At 40.7% G+C, this 21,050-nt stretch overlaps 1 protein-coding gene and 1 long non-coding RNA gene across 15 annotated transcripts in view; both read left to right on the forward strand.

The window, feature by feature from the left end:
- The window catches only part of CALD1 (caldesmon 1), a 176,696-nt gene that overhangs the window by 91,666 nt on the left and 63,980 nt on the right, over positions 1-21,050 (forward strand). For 4 of the 14 annotated variants that reach the window (XM_032483387.1, XM_032483388.1, XM_032483390.1 and 1 more), the window contains exon 1: positions 19,127-19,416. The exons of 8 other annotated variants lie outside the window; for them this stretch is intronic. In XM_032483387.1, the coding sequence (XP_032339278.1) occupies positions 19,136-19,416 (281 nt within the window). In that variant the 5' untranslated portion in view covers positions 19,127-19,135. Of the gene's footprint in view, positions 1-19,126; positions 19,417-21,050 lie in introns of those variants that run through there. 2 more of the 14 variants (XM_014566837.2, XM_032483396.1) reach the window with 1 other exon arrangement.
- LOC116664816 lies at positions 6,561-8,271 on the forward strand. Its single transcript, XR_004321280.1, has 2 exons — positions 6,561-6,856; positions 6,993-8,271. It is a non-coding gene; the product is annotated as an uncharacterized LOC116664816 (long non-coding RNA).

Genomic DNA, 21,050 nt, shown 5'->3' on the forward strand with positions numbered 1-21,050 from the left:
GGTACCAAGGTCTGAGGAAGGATCACGTTGTCTCAGCGAGAAGAGTTCACACCAGTTCAAGTTGAGGTCTTCTGTTACAACTTGGACAAAAGGATTTTGAGCTTTGATATATCAGCTGAGAAAGCTGCAGTGATGGTTTGCCCATGCAGAGATCTTCAGTGAGGCATACCCTTCCTTGCGCTGGGCTTGCTTTCACAATAAGCAGCTCCCTTACTTTTCAAGACGTGAATTCATTGCATTGCCAGCTCCTGCTTTCCACACCCAGAAGTGAGTTCCTTTTTCGGATCAGAAAAGAGGGCCCTGTTGTGGAGCTGTGTTATCAGATTCAGAGGCTCATAGATGTAAATAACGGGAGTGAAAGCGCTCCTGCTGTTGTCATTATTCTTACATTTTTATGGGCCTCTGAAATACTCTGATGATTAGACATTTGAAAGTAAATATTTTTATTACACTAAAAAAAAAAAACCAACAATTTTTGAAGTCCATTGAGTCTGAGTAGTTGCCTCCCAGAACTCTACCACTGACACTTTTTTTTACATAATTTAACAAGGTGGCTAATCAAGGATTATACAAAAATGTTTTTATTTACAATGCTTAGCATTGTGACCTTGCAATTTCAAATCAAAATCTTGCAAAATCAAATGCAATTTCTTGTTACTCTGTAACTAGAAAACTATTTTCCATTAGGAGGTTAAATAAAATATTCCTCTAAAACTGTCTGAATTAATAGAGAAGATAAATTTGCTCAAAACTGCCCTTCAGTTCTCTCAGAAAATTTATCACTCCAGGGGGCAAAAAAATAGGATTTGTATCTACATTTTTAAGCTAAAAAGCTTTTAAGCTAAAAGATTTTTTCAAGTAATTCATTTGAAAGAGATTTTTAAAATATTTCTGTAGGGTTTTTGTATTTCTTTGATATTGTTTAAGGTCAGCCTAACTTGAATGTTGGGGCACAGAGAAAATGAAGTGAATAATTTTCACCTAAGGGATCTTTAATTATCATTTGTGTCCAGTCATGTGAAGAATCAAAATAAATATCCATATTCATATTCTCCCTTTCTTGTTCCCTCTCTCACTAATTCTAAATAGATATTATTTATTACCTCTGTCAATTTATAAATGGGCAAATTATAAACAGCAAAGATGTCATATTTAGCCCAGTCACCATTAACCTAACAATTCCTCTGGTCCGAAAAGTATCCCACTTTATGGTGATCAGTAGAGCCTCAAAAGTCCAGGACCTACCTAAAGTGGCACTCATTCAATAAAAATTAAAAATCTAGATTCTTAAGGACCTCACATGCTGACCCATAACTTCATTCTTAGCTAGAACAAAAAATGGGGCATATATATGAGTCAGTATGCTTACAGTTTAAAATAGCAGTGAATTTTTCTTTATAGTCTTCATATGTGACTCATAATTTATCAATTTTCACTCCCCTGGGGAGAGGCAAGACAATGTGATAATTAGTATGTGGGTGACAAACCCGAGTTCAAATCCTGACTATGATAACTACTAGTTGGGTGACCTTGTGACAAATTACTTAAACATCTCTTGCTTTAATTTCTTTATGTATAAAAATGGACATGATTATTCTACCTCACAGAGTCATTGTAAAGAGTAAGCTAGTTAACCCATGTAGGGAAATTAACAGAATGAAAGGCACATAGTATATGCTCAACAAATGTTAAATATTATTATTAAAATCATATTAATGCTTTGGTAGGCCTTTGGTACAAAATAATGTTTTACTGAATTTGAATTTTCGTTCATCTGTCATTCTGATGTGTTGCATCCTTACTGCGAAGTTTCTTTCCTATACTGATCTGGACACTTGCTAAGATGTTTCTATTTTTATTTTTTTACTGAAATATAGTTGATTTACAGTGTTTCAGGTGTACAGCAAAGTGATTCAGTTATAAGTCTACCACACAAATGTAATTGGTATAGGAGGATTTCAAAATCACATATTGTAGCCATGAAGTTAATTTTCTAGTTCATTAATGATATGTCTTTTATTTTAAATACGGTATATAAAACACAACTCAGAATTTTACCTGAAGAGTTCAGTTCAGCAAAAATAGTTCTCAAGTGGAAAAAAGTATCAGCCAAACTTTTCATCTCGTGTTAGAAAGGAAAAGGAACCATCCTTTGTTTAACATCAACCAAGTGCCAGGCTGGTGATGAACTTTATAGACCTTATGTCATTTAATTGTCAAAACAACCTATGAACTTATCTTAGTCTGTTCATGTTGTTATAACAGATTGCCATAGATTGGGTGACTTATGAACAGTAGAAATTTATTTCTCATAGTTCTGAGGCTGAGAAGTCCAAGATCAAATCATCAGCATGTTTAGTATCTGGTGAAGGTCTGCTTCCTGGTCAGAGACAACCATATTTTTGTTGTGTCCTCACATGGCAAGAGGGGCAAGAGAACTCTCAAGGGTCTCTTTTTAAAAGGGCACTTATCCCATTCATGGGGGTCCCACCTTCATGACCTAATCACCTTCCAAAGTCCCAACTCTAAATACCATCATATTGGGGGTTATGTTTCAACATGAATTTAGGGGGACCCACACATTCACTCTATAGTGGACTTGGATATTATCATTCCTATTTTATAGCTGAGGAAACTGTAGATCTGAAAGGCTAAGTTGTATTTCCAGCTTCATATAGCTAGGGAATATAATCTGGGTCTGCCTGCCCCTTTTCACTGCAGCAAGTTGATCAATGGAATTTTTCATGTGTCAACTGGTTGTCTTGGCTAAAGGTCCATCATCTCTACAATGCCAAAATAACTCCCTAAGATGGGGGGAAGTCAGTCAAAGCAGTTATGTGGCACCAGACTAAATGAGGCTATTGGGCTTAATTGAACTGTTCTTTATGCTTATTCAGGTAAATTGCTCACATGTGTAGACACAGACATTGTTTTGTTTGCCCTCAAAAAGATCTCCCGTCTTATTCCCATTTCGCAGAAAAACAGAAACAGAAAAGATCAGGTTTTCTCCCTCAAGCCAAAGAAGACTGTTGGCATAACTCTTCTTGACTTTTCTCTGGAATACTCTCAATAAGACTATATTCACTGTTGGGACAGGGACTTAGTCACATCATCACTCATAAAATCGTGAGTCTGTCACCGACCTTAGAGATAATCTTCTGCAGTGAAATGTTACTTTTTCATTTCTGGACCACACACAACTTTGAGTCTCTGATGAAAGCTATAGATGCTCCTCCAAGAAAAATGTACATATGCACCCACAAAACTTGACACTTACTTTCGGTGGCATCATGGACCTCCATCCACAGACCTCCTGGGGGCCCATGAACACTGAGCCAAGAACCCCTGATCTAATGAATTTTAAAAGTTCATTTTACATATGAAGAGACTTAAGCCTAAGGATGCTGACTTCCTCATGATCACTCAGCTAAGCTGAGGCAGAGCCTGCTGGCACAGTGCAGACCCCTGAATAAATGGAGTTGTCTGCAAAAAATTGCCATAGTTATTGATTGGGAAAATAGAGCATGCTTTTGGGAAAACAGTACATACTACATTGTATGGTATTAGGGTCTTTCTTTTTCATTTAAAAACAGTTTATGGATAATACTTCTAAATAAAAGGAGACTTGGTCACATTCATGGTGAATAAAATGAAAAGCAAAGAAAGATAAGTGGATAGGCAGAATGAAAACAGTTAACTGCTAGGAAATGGGAATCAGAGTTTGCCATCTTAGTCAAGAAGGAAAAGAAAACTAGTGATTTTCCAAATTAGAACCCCATTTGCCGTCAATTTTGGAAGTGTTTTATTTGGTATATGTTGTCTTGGCAAGATTTCTTTAAACCAGGTTTAATCATGACATTAAGTTATTATGAAGGATTTTTCCGTCCTTACCAGTTTCATTTTAGCAATTAAAACTCATCAAAGGTGTTTTCTCTCTAAATATGAAAAAGACAAGAACTTATTTGATTTCTTAAAGAGGATTTCATGTGCCACCTTTATTGCTACTATCTTTTGGGAGAATGGGGCAGATTGGAGTGGGACACAGACATGATGATATCTCCCAGAAAGCAGAACCACGCAGACTTGGGTCTGAGTCCTGGCTGGGTCAGCAAGGATAACTCTGCTTAGCCTCTCTGAGCCCATTTCCTCATCAGGAAAATGGCCTCTTAACAGTTCTTCCTCATAAGGTTTCACAGAGAATACAAAGCACTAGACAGGTAGATAGGCTATCTATGTGTACATGTGTGTATATGTGATATGTATGCCTGATGTGTATATATGATCAGTGCTCAGTAAATGTTACCTGTTGGCGCTGGTTTTCGACTGACTGGAGGACATTGTAAGGAAGGAGCTATCAGGAAAGCCCTCTCCAGAGTCATTTTCCAAGAAACTTGGCCCATCTGCAGCTCCCTTCTGGGGTTTATGAATCACTGAACATGTGCACAGTCCCCATGTCGTCAGACAATTTGGTGTCTAACCTCTATTCTGTTTCAAATCTGTTTTAGCAGCCACTTTGAAATTGGTGGGAGAATTATGGACATGAAGTCTCCATGCTGAAAAGAAAATCTACCTCCTTATTTTAGAGTCTTTTTTTAATCTTCCCTACTGGTTTGAAATTAAAATTAAAACATAGGATAGTCTGGTATCTAACATGTCAAGGCTTTGATCTCAATTAATTTATATATCTAGTATTCAATTAATCATATATTCTAAATAGTTTTTTTGCCTTGTGGACTTCCAGTTTTTTTTATGTCACATAATTGTGGTTTCAACATTGCTTGAAGCAGTAACAAAAAGCCTCTCAACAATGTATATAAATACTGTGCTAATAATATAAAGTTATGTGCTAATTTTTACAAAATAATTTTTAATCATTTTATTCTGAGTAAGTGATGAAAAGGCCAATACATACAAAATAATATTATGTAATGTATATAGAGGTTATAAATCATTGTAAACTTAATACTCAGCTTAAGACCTAGAACATTTCCAGTACCTCTGAAACTTCTGGCAGACCTCTCTCCAGTCCCACCCCCTGCCTCTCCATCCGCAGCAGTAACTAGATTCCTGAAATTTTAAATAAAATTCTAAATAAGATAATATGAATTTAGGTGGCAGTTTTTCCAGGACCCTGTGATCCAGGACTTTTCAAAGAGTCTCTCCAGACTCAGGTGAAGGTCTTAATGAGAGAACACTGTTCCCTGAGTGGGCAACACGTTTGCCTTTCTAAACACACAGGACCAAAGGAGTCCTTCTGCTGACTACAGCTGGGAACCTTGGAGAAGTATTACAAACAAGGAATTCTCTACAAGCAAAGAATGTTTGTCAAAATCAAATAAAAGTGTAATGAAGGTTATTAAATATGTATGTTGAGTATATCTACTCTGCCCATTGGTTTTCTCACTGACCAGCCGAGTATAAGAGATCTGCATTTGCAGCCATCATTTGGCGAGGTGGGAATGGCAGACAGCAGTGATAACAGACTATTCCAAATTCTTATTCAAGGGAAATCTGTCTCAGTTGCTTTGAAGGCTTTCAGGAAGATTCTTGACCTTTTATCCCAAAAGTCCTTAACAGTGTTACAAGGTAGTAACCACTGGACATGAAACATGAGCATGTTGGAATGATGTAGTGGCTGTAATACATGGATTCTCATTCATCTGTGAATGAGGTTAAAGAGGAATAATGTGCATACTTTCTGGATAAAATCAGTTCTTTTCACTAGTTTGCTATATAATAAGTAATACTCATCAGCAGTTAGAAAATCCGATTTTAGTCTATCATAAATCTTCATCAATTCAGATTCTTCCATTTTTAAATCTTTATGGGACTGTAGAAAAGTATAAATTTGAACTATTTATAAATAAAGGATTTGATTAATATGTTAATTATGCAAGCTACATTCCATGGCTTAGTTATTAAATACTTGAAAGCATAACATTTTAAAACTTTTTAAAGAACTTTGCAAACATCCACCTGCCTTTAAAAGCTTAATTTGCTCATTATAAATCATTTTTTTAATGCAATTTTTAAACAAGTTTCTAATGTTTTGCTAGTCTGGCTGAAGTCACCAGATACTCTTGAACATACTTTCAATACTGAATTTCTTTAAAAATACTGCGTAATTTTTACTGGCCTTCCTTCCAGTTAGTCTAGATCAGTGAGATTTGACATTTCATTTGAGATTAGTACCAATTAACTAAGTTAAAATGTGAGGGTTTATTTTCCATTTTAATAACCCCCTACATCACATACAGTTCCTTTGTTGGAATAAAAATCTTGGTAAAGTACACACCAGCCACTATAAATAGCAGCCATAAGCCTGTACATTCAGGAGAGTCTCCAGAGAGTGTATTTTAAACGGCACATTGTTTAGAACAGGAAATTCTTCCGATGTTCATATTTTCCGTTGCGGGTGACATGGACTCTCTTGTGTGACATCTTCACTGGCTTCCATTTTCCTGTACCATTTAGGAATCCAGCTGGTAGATTCCAGAAGATTGCTCAGTATGTGGTTTTTATTTTCTTAAGTAACCTGGGTCTTATGGTCCAGTGGGGATTTTGCATAATCTCAGCGGCTCTCCAAATGAAAAATAGATAACTTCCAGAGCTGGCCCCAGTAAATAGGTAATGAAACAGTCCTTTATTCCTGGAGCTAGTAGCACTTCTGTGCCTGTTGAGCATAACAGCAGTCAACCCATTTTTGATTCCCACAGAAAACCCTCCACTGTTGGCAGGTCTTTCTGGGGAAATCAAGGGACTAATATGGAAACTAACGGAGCAGGAAGTGAACAAACAGACGAGCGGATGAGACGATGGGTTATCATGCTGGTTGGAAGTCAGGCAGGCTCAGCAGGTATGATTACACTGCATCTTTCCCAAGGCGCTCTGCAGGAGATGTATACCTCTGCCCACTCTTTCCCTGAAGAGCCCTTCTGTTTCTCTAATCAAAACTGTTGTGTAAACCTTGGTTTTTATTTTTTTTTTTTTAGTGGGGGCCCATTTTGGAAGATCTAACATTCCCTCACCATTTTTCCTTCCTTGATGAAGAGGATGAGAAATTACTGTGAAGGAGACTTGGACAAAAATTGTGATATAGAAGAGTTGATACCTGATGCCCTTCCTTCGTGATCCTACCCTTTCAAGAGCCTTTAACTCTTCCCACCTAACTAAGCATGAAAGCAAAACATTCCAAATATATGTATGTTTTCTGAGCCAGCACTCTCAGAGTATATATCCTGGCTACCCAGGGAGTATCATTGCTCCAGAAGCTCCATGGTTTATGAACTAAACAGAACGAAGCTTTTATAAAACTCAAGGCTGAGGCAGGATGGAAATTCCCAATCCTCTCATTTCTAAGTGCCTCACATCATAGGCACATGAATATAAATTCTATCTCATTGCGGCATTTGTCAAAGCAATGGGAGAGCTGAACTGGGGAGGCATGCCCTTCAGAGAGGAGTTAGTTTTCCATAAGAACTCTGAAGTGCAGAAGTACTGCTAGGAGACATATCCTGGTATCCTGATGGGCTATGTGGTCAGAAATTAAGGCTCTTTCTCCTACATTCTCAGGAAAGAGTTTGGAAATCCAAATCGTTGGACCCAGACTTGCAAAGTAACACTTCCAAGAACACATTGTCAGTGGCAGCGTTAAATCTGGAAACTTTGTCGTTTACTCCAACTCTGGTGCTTTTTCCTCTGCATTATGTTGCGTCCAGCCCCTTCAATTGTCTTTAACTCCGTGAAAAAAAGGTACCTTTTAGATCAAGGATAAAAGAAAGAGGACACTGGATAAAGGTTAGCAGATCTGGGCTTTCTCATCAGTAAAATGGAACTAACTTCTCTGGGTGGCTGAGAAAACTAAATGAGATATGCCATCAAAAGTGTAAGGGGCTTGCACACAACAGGGGCCCATAAGATTCATTTGAATTGGATCCCCTTCTATTTATCTCTATGTGGAGTTGCAGGTTTCATTCTGGTTAATGTTTCAGTGGAACAGTCACACTTCCCAATCTGCTGTCTTACGCTATCTCACTGGCCCTCAGGCATTCTAGGCTTTCAAAGAGCTGACTCAGAGAAAGCTATAAAATGTTACCTCTCATTCTTCCTAGAGCCTATCCCCCGCGAAAGGGCTTAGGACCTCAACTGCAGATTAGAAGAAGCAATGCCATTTTATCTTCCCTTCCCCCATAGTTGTGAATTGAGCAGAAAATTTAAAATAGTTTAAATGATGGCTTTATCCCAATCAGAATTAAACCTTGCTCTTGGTCACTTACTTGTCTGGTTTTGTATGTAAGTGTGCAGAAGTCCTTGGGCTCAGAGGGGTTCTATCCTCTTCCACACCACTGTCCTTCCCTCCTGAAACTCTTGTAATTGGTGAACTCTTACCTTGAAGTCCTGTCTCAATTCATCCTCTGGAAAACACCTTCCCAGAGATCCCCAATCAAAGTGGATCTTCCATAGCATTTTTTTGTTATATTAATTATTATCACCTATTTTACTGTTTATTTGTTCATGTGTCTCTTTTCCCCACCAAACTGAAAGCAATTCTAAATCTGAAACTATTTCTTACTCCCTTTTATTTCCCCAAAGACCCGTACTCAATGCTGAGTAAATAAATGAACAAACAAATACTTCAGTTCACATCTGTGTATCAAGGCAGAACTTTGCTCACTTCACTAAGCTATTTACAGGGAAGCAGAAACGTTAGTGACTTCTGTGGTACTCCTCAAGTAGTACCACACCATCCATACCTTCCTTGGGGGTTCCGTTACCCTCCTGATGAGCCCTTGGAATTTTGACTTTCTATCTTTGTCTTTAGAGATAGAAAGAAACTCACCTCCTGTATTTCTCTGATTATTAAGGATAGTAAATTTCTACAGCATATACTTTTGACAATTATGCTTATTTAATCACATCATGGAAGCAAATATTAATATGGTTAAGAGTAGATTCCCTTTAGTTGGCCTATTTGTTCTAGTTCTCAAGCTCTTAGTGTTATTTGCAATTAACATTTGCATTGTAAGACCAGATAATCATCAAATTACAGGGTTCATACCAAGCCCCAAGGAGTCCAGCAGTGAACAAATTTTATAATCAAACATTTCTCTAATGAAAGACCAAGTTTCTGGTCTGGAGGAGTAAACTTCTTCAGTTAATCCCAGGAAGATGGGCAGAGGTAGATGAAGGGTGGTGCCAACCTCAGGCTAGTATTTACTAACACTCTTTATGAAGTAGAGAGTGTTTAACACACAAGTTGGGTCTAAAGTTTAGATTCTAAATAATGAATTGTTTTCTAGTGCTGGGATGTTGTGATGAACCAAGGGGGGAAGAAAAAAGAATAGAGAAAGACATTAGCAAGCCCAAGGCTTTTAAATCAAGATATGGGAAAGTTAAGTTTATTTTCAGGGGAGAATTTTTTTATTAATAGTTTGGAAGAAAGAGGAGAGCAGTTGGTCAAAACTCTAAGATTCAGATTAATTCAGCAAACATTGACTATGATGCAACACATTCTACACTAGGCATTAAGTTTCTTAATTATGAAAGTATACCTCTTGGTTAATTTGTTACAATAAAATTTGTAATTAAAATAATGTTAATGAACTGGAACACCCAGAGCACATAGACTTGGAAGGACTATAACATAGTCTCAGAATTAATAGCTTTTCACTTTTAATTTAATTTTTAATTCTTAGATCTACTGAAAAAGAGTCAAAAGAAAAGATAATTTGAAGTTATCCTAGAAAGACATTGAATTATAAAATACCTGGGAGAAGCTCAGATTACATCAGCTCTCTCTACTTCGCAATATATTTTAGAAAACTGAATGCATATTTCAGGTCACTGGCTTTCAGATTTACAGTGACTACAGGCTACTTTTTGTAAAAGTATCATCCATTTTATTTTCTTTGTTGACTTCATGAGGTCTTAAAATTAAAAAGCTTTCCAGATGGCTTCTCATGAAGAATGAGTATGATTTTTTTCTTAAATGTTTTCACTAAAAGACCTTCCCTGTTCTAGTCCATAAACTAATGAGCAAAAAAGAGCTCCATTTGCTTTTTCTGCCTTGATCCTAATAGCTTGATTTCATTGCTCAATAACTTCAAAGTGAAATAGCATCTTAAAGCTAAAGAGCTTTCTCTTAGTCAATTTCTAATCTCTTGTCTCAAGCTGCCACCATAAAGACACCCAAAAATTCTACAAAAGAACATTTCTAAAACATTCAACATGTGTCAAATTACATTAGGTGTCCCAAATGCAAGCAAGTGCCATCTAAGTGTAAATCTAGTGTCTTAGTCAGTTTGGGCTGCTGTAACAGAATACCATGGACTGGGTGGCTGAAACTACAAACGTTTATTTCTTACAGTTCTGTGGGCTGGAAGTCCAAGATCAAGGTGCCAGCAGATCCGGCATCTAGTGAGGGCCCCCTTCCTCGTTTGCGGCTGTCTGTCTTTTTGTATCCTCACACAATGGAGAGAGGGGAAAAGCAAGCTCTCTTGTGTCTTTTCTATTAAGGGCACTAATCTCATTTATGAGGACTGCACCGTCATGACCTAATTATCTGCCAAAGGCGCCACCATCTAATACCATCACATCTGTGGTTAGAATTGCAACATATGAATTTTGGGGGGACACAAGCATTTAGTCCAAATCATTGATGGTCTTAGTAAGTCTGAAAAAAGAATGGACCAGTAGAAGACAAGTCCAGGGTTGGCACTGAGCATCCAGGAATATCCAGATGAGATAGACCTCGAATCTCAGGGTTTGTTCAGTCTTGCGTCATGATAAGTATTCTCTCCACCAAACGAGGTGTTGCTTTGCCTGGGGTGAAATCTTCCTCATGATTTTCTCTCCTCCCCCTTTGCTCTGACTCATCATGAAGCGGTCTCTAGTGACCAAGGCTTCCTGGCATTCTGGCTTAGGGGATGGGGGTACCCTGGCTGGGAAATGAGAGCTCCACAGGCCCTGAAGAGAGAGGTCATCCGTTCTGTCTTTATTTATTAGCATTAATTGGCATTCTGACATACACATCATTTTCTTGTGAGTCTGTGAGCCAGTCAGTCTCTCTGAGACTCTTCAGTTCTGCGAACTCCCAAGGTCCAGTGGCTGGTAGGGCTTCTATGCCATGTGTCGTGAGAAACACTCCAAAAAGGGCCTCTCTGGGAGGACCAGCCAACTGGCATTCCTGATGCAGCATTTCGACTCCATTGTTGTACCTCTTTAACCCAGAGCGCAAATAACAGGTATTTACTGAGCATCTGCCATAGGTCTAATACTATTTTAGGCTGTATCAGGTGCAAAAGAGGTGTTAGAAAGCATCCCTGCCTGCAAACAGGTGAGAAAAGTTGTGTACACATGAACAAGGAATCAGTAAGACTCTGTGTGTCCGTCCATCTATTTCTATCTACAGATAGATATAATCAGGTACTAATTTATGTCAAAATAGGACAATACCTTTAAAAATGTCACTTACATAATATAAATAATAATCATGACATCCAAAGTATCCAAAACACACAATGGGCTTTTTCTTTAGCAACAGGAACAAATACATACCTTAATCCAGGAGTAACCTCCCAAAAAATAAATCAATATTTTTTTAGATTTTATATGGTATCACTGGAAAAAATCTGGATTTGATTCCAGCTATAAAGGCCATGTATAAATTTAATATCCAGATGCATAAAATGGACACCAGAAAATAAATTTATGGTGTGGAAATATTTAGATACTTTAAACAAGAGTGATACACACTGGGAATTCTGCGGCTTATGAACTAACATACTTCCTTTGAAGATGTGACCTTTTTCACTGCACCAGAATTATATCCTAAGAGTCCCCATGACAGTTTCTTAATTTCTTTCACAGTTTAATTGTATCTGTGTACAAGAAATCTAAAAAGTATATCACCAAGGGCTGGATTCAGTTTCCTAAGGGCAGAAATCATATCTTTCATGTACACATTTCTTTCCTAGAATTGTGTAAGGTATATATTGTTATTTCCATTGAGACCAGAACCAGGGTTTTATAAACATGCACCAGCAACCATTCAGTCAAGAAACTGTTGTTAGAACCCTACTATTTCCAAGCACTGTCTTACTGCTTTAAAGATGTGTTTCAAGCTGGAGGGCAGAGGGGAGTTGGAGGCATGATCTTTTTAAGATAGAAACTTTTATCTCCAGGAAAAGAAAATAGTCCAACAGGCTAAAACACCCAGGTTTTAAAAAGAGCTTAGAAACTAGACCTAAATAATTGTTGCAAAAGAGCTTAAACAGAAAGGGAGCTTCACAGCCAGTTAGCTGGAAGGGCTGACTCATACATGGCAGCATAACTATTTCTCAAATGTACGCAAACAAGAGTGGGCTCAAACTTTTTCATCTCTCCTCCTAAGATGATAAATTGCAAAGAGATAAAGTCAAAACCAGGAAGACTTTATAGATATGGAGCCAGACACTGGTTCTTTAAGAATCACTAGAATTCAGAGAAGCAAAGGGAATTTAAAAAGCCACTCTAGGGAACAGCTTTGTTGGGCAAAGGTAGAATGCTTCAGGAAATATTAGGCAAATGGTGGCAAATGCCAATAATCTTTTCAATGAACAAAAGTCCCCTTTATGATCAATGGTAGCGCACATTGCACGAATAGAAGATGCATGTTAGATTGGCAGGAGAGTACAAGTGGAGGTCAGGATTTCCTAAGGAGACTAGCCAGGTGATGCTGGGGCTCAAAGTTTGGCCTTGGGAAGGAAAGAATGCCCTCTTTTTAACCGAGCAGTAGTAGCATGACCAGAGAACCTGCATTTCCCCATGAAAATACAGAAGCATCAAGACAGAGTGAAATGACGTCTCACTCCCACACTCCCATTCTGTTTCATTCTAGAACCAAATACACACTAGCATGGCACTGATGATTACCCCACTGGGGTGGGACCAGATGTGGGAGGAAGAGAGGAGGGGAAGAATCATTCAGAGAATTAGATCTCAAGGAAGTGGACACAGACAGATTCAGGAGAAGAGCTCACTCCAGGTAGAGGGGGGAGAAGGCTATCCAAGGAAAACACATGGAGCACTAAGTTACTTTGAAAGTTTTCTTTCTTGAGCTGAATGGTGAGCACGCAGATGTCAGTTGTAGTTTCTTATTCCTTTCAGTTTGTCTAAAAGATTTTAGAATAAAATATAATTTTAAAAACCTTATAGCGGTCACCCATGTATCCTCAATCAGAATCTGCCTATGGGTGCCAACAGAATCACATTACTGATAATGTAATTCTTACTGCTTCCTGCTCATGCAGGACTACACCCCATCACCGGTGGAAAAAAAAAATTCCCTCTGTCTCAGGAGGTCTGTCTCATAAAACCTCAAGAATGGTACATTCAACCACTGTGTGCAACCTTCCGTGGCTCCTTGCTGCTGGGCCCCTGCCCAGGTGAGGTGCTGGCCGCCCTCTGCCACTTGAGACCCTGGGCCTCTGTGTCAGATATGCTGTCTCGTGCACTTGATACAACCTTTCTGGGTTCTATCGTGGTCCTGCGATCCCTTCAGTCCTCCAGAATTCCAAAACCACACTGTGCTCGTATAGAAGGAGAGAGAGGGACCCTCTCCTCTGCTGTGATCCCCTTTGTCACCTGGCCACCAAAGCTTGGCCTAGACTCTGCAAACACTTTGTGGAAGCAACTTCCACTTCTCTGCAGCCCACCTGTCCTCAGGGCACAGACATGCAGCAACAGGGCTGGGGTCAATTCCAAGGCATGGGAGAGCAGACAGCCCTCCAAACCCCGCTTCAGATTGGCTCCCTAGGCCCCCTCACCACATAGTCACACTGCCCAGAAGTATCTCAGTTCCAGTGGTGGGCACAACTGAACTTGAGGCCAGGCCACTATTCACAACAGTTATCCTCCCATCCTGACTTAATTACAGAAAAAACAAATTAACTTGGTTAAGACAACTATTTGCTCTTTACGGAGCTGTGTGCCCTAATTCACAAATGCAGCACATATTACAGAAGGCCTGCTCTACTCCAGACACTGTGCTAGCTGGGGTGAAGGGAGGGTCACAAAGATGGGTAAGACACAGCCCCCCTCCTCAAGGAGCTCACAGCAATGGGAGACAAATATATAAACACACCCTAGGGTGCAGTCTAGGACCTTGAATTCTATGTTGCTTCAAATAGATCATTAGAATTCCCAGGTATTGAAATGCAGGTAAATGCTCACTGAAAGATCTTTTTTTCCTTTCTTGAAATCATATTTTGTTTTTCAAGCAGGAGGGCAAGAAAAATAAAATACAGAGTATCCTGAAAGAGTTGAAAAATGAGCCTCTGGAAACAATATGAAGTTCTTTATATTAAGGGCAATTAATAACAACAAAAATAGCTCAGCAGATAAATGCTGGAGATAGACTGACTAAGGAACAAATCTGGAAAAGGGGGGAAAAAAACCACCCTGGATTTAGCACAAAAATGAATGAATGATCTCTAGAAGAGATGCTATTATCAACCTGAAAACAATGTTAGGATGTGTTAACAGGAACGTGGCAGGCAGCACTGGGACTTCAGCCAGACACATTCAGCCTTGGTCAAGCCTTTATTATGTCCAATTTTGGTTTCCCGTTTGAAGAGTTGTTATATTTCAGGCTGATAGTAAAAGAATGGAAAATAGGCATTGGCGTCGAGCCTAGAAGAGACGAGACTGAAGGATGACTTAATACCTGTGGCCCTAATAGGGATAAGTGGATTTCTGTTTCAGCCATGGGAAGTCTAGTTCAATCACGGAATAAATTGAGCGTAAGAGTGATTAAACACTGGGACCTTGATCATAGGATGTCATCCTAGAAGTATAGTGCTTCAGGTCTGCTGCTTTCAGAATACTGTTCACTCTCCATCTTGCATTAATATTTTTGTATGCATATCTTATCTCCTTTTGGGACTGCCCTTCTTATCTTTGGATACAGCACTTAACTCCATGAATTGCTTGTAGTAAATATTCAAATAGTGTTACGTCCAGGGAAAATGCTGGGATGAAACAATATGGCCCCCATTGTAAGGTTAGATAAGGGAGTGTAACAACCCAAGATGTGTTACAGGTCTGGAGTCAGACCAAAGAATAGTTCAGAGAATTGTGTCCGCAAAGGCTGTAAAGATTCTCACGAGGGACAGGTCATCGCACGGGAAGGCTGTAAAGATTCTCACGAGGGACAGGTCATCGCACGGGAAGATTAGGATGAGGGGAGAGTGATGACTTTCCGTTGGAGTCCATACATCCCTCCACCCCGAACCAGCCCACCACACATTCCTAAAGGAAGACACGTGGCAACTGTGAAGTCATTAACAAAGACATGATGGGCAAGGAGAGGCAAGGAAAAGATGTCACTGGACAGTAGGAAGCAGAGGAAAGAGGGAAGAGGACTTTGTAATTTCTGCAAAAGGAGATAGAAAAAGGGAGAATTATTTTGTAGGATTTCTTAGGGAAGATCCATTGAAAACAGTATCACAGGAAAATACGAAGTAATTTAGTTTAAGTGAACATGTTCAATGCCATTGTGGGGTGGGGAGGAGGGCTCAGTGCCCTCAGCTGTGGAGGAAGCACTATTAGGGGCCAAGGGAAAGAAGGAAAGAGGCTCAGCCTGCAAATATGTGGTTAACCCCTTCACTTCCGCTGCTCTCCACCCCGTGGTGGGCTGCTTTCCAGGCAGGATCTTTTGCCTCATTCTAAGAGCGTAGGTCTTTGAATTTCATTGTAGGAAAATTTTTCTTCAAGAACCTTTAGAAAAAATCCCCTTTAAATTACTTGAACAGTTGCCTCTCATGTGAATGGATTTCTTTTGGGTTTAAGTTGCATTTCTCTAGGAAGTGAATGGCTCTGTGTGTGTGTGTGTGTGTGTGTGTATGTATCTTAAGTGCATTAGGGCAGTCAGCAGGGCACTTCCCAAATACCTCTCTTTTCCCTGGGGGATTGCTCCAAGGTAGAAGCTGTTCTTAAACAACCATTGCAGACTATAAAATCTGGAACAGATCATATGGCCCAGTCTGCTACCACCATGAAGTAAAGTTATTTTTTAATCATATTTTGTTAATAAAGGACCACCCTGTGGTGGGAGCTATTTCTTTCTATAGCACCGACCTCCCTCAAACCTTTCCAGCACAGAATCTCTTTGATGAAAAATTAAACAAAGTATCCAGAAATGGAGGGTGCTCTTAGTAATTTGAGAGTGGCCCAGACTTTCATTTCCCCTATAAAAGTCTCCTGAAATATCACATGTGTGACACCTACTCTCTTGCTGAAGGATGACTGGCCTGGATGTTCATGGTGCCAATGAATGGTCATTGCTTTAGTTCTCAGAGACACCAGTTCTGGAAGCTGGACTCTGAGCACGTGTGTCTGTGCTACACAGTGAAAGTACACATGCCTGCTGGTCTCTGCTGGAACAGACATTGTTTACAAATTACCTTTTGCTATGTTCTTCCTAATTCCTCTCACCTTGCCTCTGCAGCTCCAGGGCATCTGGACCTTAGGGGGCTACCTGGAAGCAGCTGCCTACCCTGGCCCTGCTCACATCTCATGATTCTCTAATCTCCCTGCCTCTCAAATGCATCCAAGCTCACTTTCATTGTCCTTTGTGCTCTTCCTGTTTCCCACTGGGATTCTACCCAGGCCCAAGACTCACTCCTCCCTTCACTATTGTCATGCCAGTATCCTTTTAGGTAGCAGGAGTTAGGACTTCTGTTAGCTTTACCAACTGAAGACAGACAGCTAGTTCCCAAACGCATTTCACTAATAACAAGGGGCCAACTAAAAGTGTGCATGATTCCCCTCTTTCTATCTTTACAACTAGGAAATAAGCTTGGTGGATATCTCTTATACAGCTGGCCATTAGCTGACTGTCAGTGTATGAATGTCAGCATGTTAGTGGAAGATTACTAAATTCTTGCTCTCCTCCGTGTTTGTGTGTGTGTGTGTGTGTGTGTGTGTGTGTGTGTGTGTGTGTGTGTATTGAGAAAGAGAGAGAGAGAGAGTCTGGGCTGGCCTGGAAGAACCACTGAATTTTTTCCAGGCTACTCCATTTTATGAGCTTATTCCGGATATGCCAAAACTATACTTGCCACCTCAGAACTGGAATAGGATTGGGAGATGGGGGAAATCAGGAGGTGAAACATATTCCCAAGGTCAAATGAGTCCCAGAAGCAAACATATTGGTTTTCTCTCCTTGCTGTAATGAATAACCACAAACTTGATGGCTTAAAACAGCACAAACTTATTATCTATTGTTCTAGAGGTTCAAAGTCCAACACAGCTCTCACTAGGCTAAAATCAAGGTGTAGGCAGGACTGCATTCCTTTCTGGAAGCTCTAGGGGAGAAGCTGCCACAATCCTGGACCCCTGGCTTCATTCCTCTATCTTCAGCGCCAGCGAAGTCACCTCTCTGGCCATTATTCTATAGCCATATCTCCCTCTGACCTTAGCAATAGAGGTTTATCTGACTTTAAACACCCATGTGACTAAGATGGAGCACATCTGGGTAATCCAGGATAATCTCTCCACCTCAGTGCCTTTAGCTTAATGACATCTGGAAGATCCCTTTTGCCATGTAAGGTAACATATTCACTAGTTCTGGGCATTAGGACGTGGATGTCTTTGGAAGGGACATTATTCTACCTGCCACAGCAAATCACTGAATATTTTAAAGGGACAACAGTTCAATGAAAAAAATTTGGTAGAAAGAAGAGTAGCAAAATCCCTTAGGACATGTGGCTATCATTGCTTTGGAGCAGTAAACTCAAGCCAATTCAGTGAGTATTTTATTAAGGCTTCTTGTGTGATCTCTATTTTCACGAGTGTCTCATGCACTTTAAATAGTCAATGTATGTTGAGTGATAGTGTATATAATCAAAGGGATATTTAAAGATATATATTCATCGTGATATATGGAGATAATTAACTGAGGTTCATTAAACTATATTACTCTATAAACTATGACTTTGATGACAGCATAGTACTTAAGCAGGAAAACAACCAAAATTTTCTAGTTAGTTAAAGTGAAGAGATGATTTGATGTAACTAAATTAAACTTCTTTAAGTTGAGCAGACGAGTACTTGCTGTGGTTCCTCTCCATGACACTGGGTGAACTTTTGAAATGCTCTGTGCATCTGTGTCCGTGTTTGTGACATGAAGCCATAGATCTCAAAGATGTTTTTCATCCTATGGAGGATGTGAATCAATGTGTAAAGTTGATTGCTTCTCCTGCCGTTTACCAAAAGAATCATCTTAATCTTACACTGTGGAGATCTGAGTTCTACTTATTTAACGGAAAGCCAGTCCCATAAATATCGTGGTGCCCCAGTAGCAGTCTGTTCATTGCTTCATAAGAGATGAAGAAACAACGTGTTCATGTCTCAAGCCTAGACAGAGTGTCATCTCCGGACAGAATTAACACCACCCCTCCTGGAGGCTGGAATCTGGTTGCTTTCCAAGCTGTTGCTGACCAGGCTCCCTTGCCTGGCTAGGCTGATGAGATCAGCACACGAGAGTGCCACAGGGGAGGCCAGGCCCCCTGTTGCAACATGCTCCTTAGGCTGTTGCCCTTGTTTCACCAAACACTCTGTAACACAGCACATTGCTGGTCCAGCCAGCTCTCTTCCCTTTGCCTTTGTGTGCATTTTTATATCATGCATCTTCCCCTGGATAAAAGGAATAAGGGGAGTTTCTCAGATTTGATTTCTCAGTGGGAACTGTTTGCTTTGGAAGCCACCTACACCAATGCTAATTGAGAACAGAGCCCAGAACCAGGGCCTGAGAACTGCACCCGGATGAACTTCTCGGTGGGCTGATTTCCGCTGATCTCTTAAGAGTTGGATTGTGTATAGGAGTGATACCGTGATCAACTATTTTCCAAAAGGCTGAGCACATGGATCAGTGTCTTTTCCTCTAACTAGCTCTCTACCGTGTAAGAATTATTTTTAATTGATCATATAAAGTCTTCATCTTCATGAAAGCTACTGGGGATCCTGGCCCCTACTGCCTGGTAATAACATTCTGGAAATCTCAAAGCAATCTGTGCCCTTTACAATCTAAACCTAAACAGGATGGGCCTCTATTAGAGAGATTACAGTAAAAAATAACAATCAGCTCTCTGATGATCCTATGCGGAGGGGAAGGGTGGGGAGGAGTAGATTTGGCAGAGGACAAGCCCAGACTTTCGTCACAGGGACAGACCAAAGTGTTAACACAAAGGGAGAACCCGGGAGCATCCCGCACACTGCATTTCAGCCACAGATAACATGGCTCCTCCGCGGGCCGAGTCCGCACCCTGACCGCCCCGAGGGTCTCAGCACCTCTGCGCCCCGCCCGCCGCCCCTTCCAGCTGCAGACATGCTCGGGGGATCCGGAACGCAGGGAAGACGCAGCCTCGCCGCGCTCTCCCAGTGAGTGTTCGCTTCACCTCCGGTTTTTCTTCTTGTAAATTTTAAAATTTAAAAAAAAAAAATTTTTTTTAATTGTGGGAGTGGGAGGAGAGAGGAGAAATCAGGAAGCAAAGGAGAGTAGTGAGTGTGTAAGTTTCAGACCTGTATGAAACTTTTTGGTCTCAACTTGGTGCTGGTTCTAATTGGTTTTCCTCGTTTCCATTTTTATGGTGGATTGTAGACCATTTGTGGGAGGGTTTATACCTAGGCACAGGGCTTTATTATTCTAAATACTGATCCAGCATCATGTTTCTAAAGATCTGCTGTTAATTTAGACATGAGCCCTCTGCTCCGAGTGATCCCTCTGCAGGGCTCAGAAACTTTGGCTAAAGCACACATTGCCCAATCCCTACGGTCAACAACCCAAAGCCCTTAATACACTGACCATCTGACTGTGACAGAGCAAGACCGAGTGCACATGCTATTGATCAGAGAACTGTTCAGATACTAGGCTTCGAAGTTGAGGCTCCTGGCATCCTGGAATGTTAAAGCTGGAGGGGCCCCCAGGGTTGTTTGCTGCAGTGCCCTCCTGCCATAGACAGGGAAACGGAACCCAGAGGGGCAACTCAACTTACCCAAAGCCAAACCACAGTCGGGAGCAGGGAAGCCAGGGTCTCTGGACTCGCAGGCAAGGGCCCTTTTCATGCTGGCGTTTATGAGGTTTGGAAAACAACACTGGATGTTGGGAAAAGGTACTGCACAAGGGTAAGAACACCAGATGGCCTTTCAGTAAATCTGTCCCATTTTTGAGAGTTTTGGCATCAATTCAACATGACAGTTGTTCCAGTTGTTCCAGCGTTTGTGCAACAGTCCATCAAATAAACAGGAACTCAACGGGGTCCTAAAAACGAGAACCACGTCCGCTGTTTTTTAGTTGGATAACCAGTTTCTGTGATCGTTTGTGTGTGAGAGCATAAAGGGATATTACAGGTTGTCTATACAGCCCAGTGGTTATCAAACTGGTGGGAGTTTGTGTTTGTTTTTTTAGCGAATTTACCGTTACAAGGAATTCTGTTACATAAAGGGGATGTTCTCACTAAATAGGTGGTTTCAGATCTCGAGCTTCTCATCCCTCCTGCACTCCCCGGTCCCCCCACCCCACTCCCCATGCCTCTCTACCCCACCACACCCTACCCACTCTGCCAAAACTTCTTTGAAATCCTAGGTCTCCATGAAACTTCAAAACCCCGATCTTGTTTAATGCCTTCATTTCAGATGAGGAACCTGAGGCACATGGGGTGAAGGGTTTGCCCAGTGTTCACAGCTGGTCAACAACAGAGCCTGGAATGCAGGGCAAGGGGCCCAGCCTGCTGTGTGTGTGTGTGTGTGTGTATTCCTGGTTCTGAGTTTTTCCTACTCCATCATGCTCATGGTTCTGTCAGTTTACTTTCTCTGTGACTCTCACCCTTCTCCACTCATTCTGTCATTTCCTGAATTTCAACAGTTATTGCCTCCCACCTGGATGACTGCAGTTGCCTCCTATCGGGTCCTGGCTTCTGTCTCTCTCCCCTTTCTGATCCTGTCCCCTCCTCCCCTCCCATCCCCCACCTTTGAAGATACAGCCCACTCTCCTTGACATGGCATTCAAAGTTCTC

The sequence above is a fragment of the Camelus ferus genome, chromosome 7, assembly GCF_009834535.1.
Source record: "Camelus ferus isolate YT-003-E chromosome 7, BCGSAC_Cfer_1.0, whole genome shotgun sequence".
Classification (NCBI taxonomy): domain Eukaryota; kingdom Metazoa; phylum Chordata; class Mammalia; order Artiodactyla; family Camelidae; genus Camelus; species Camelus ferus.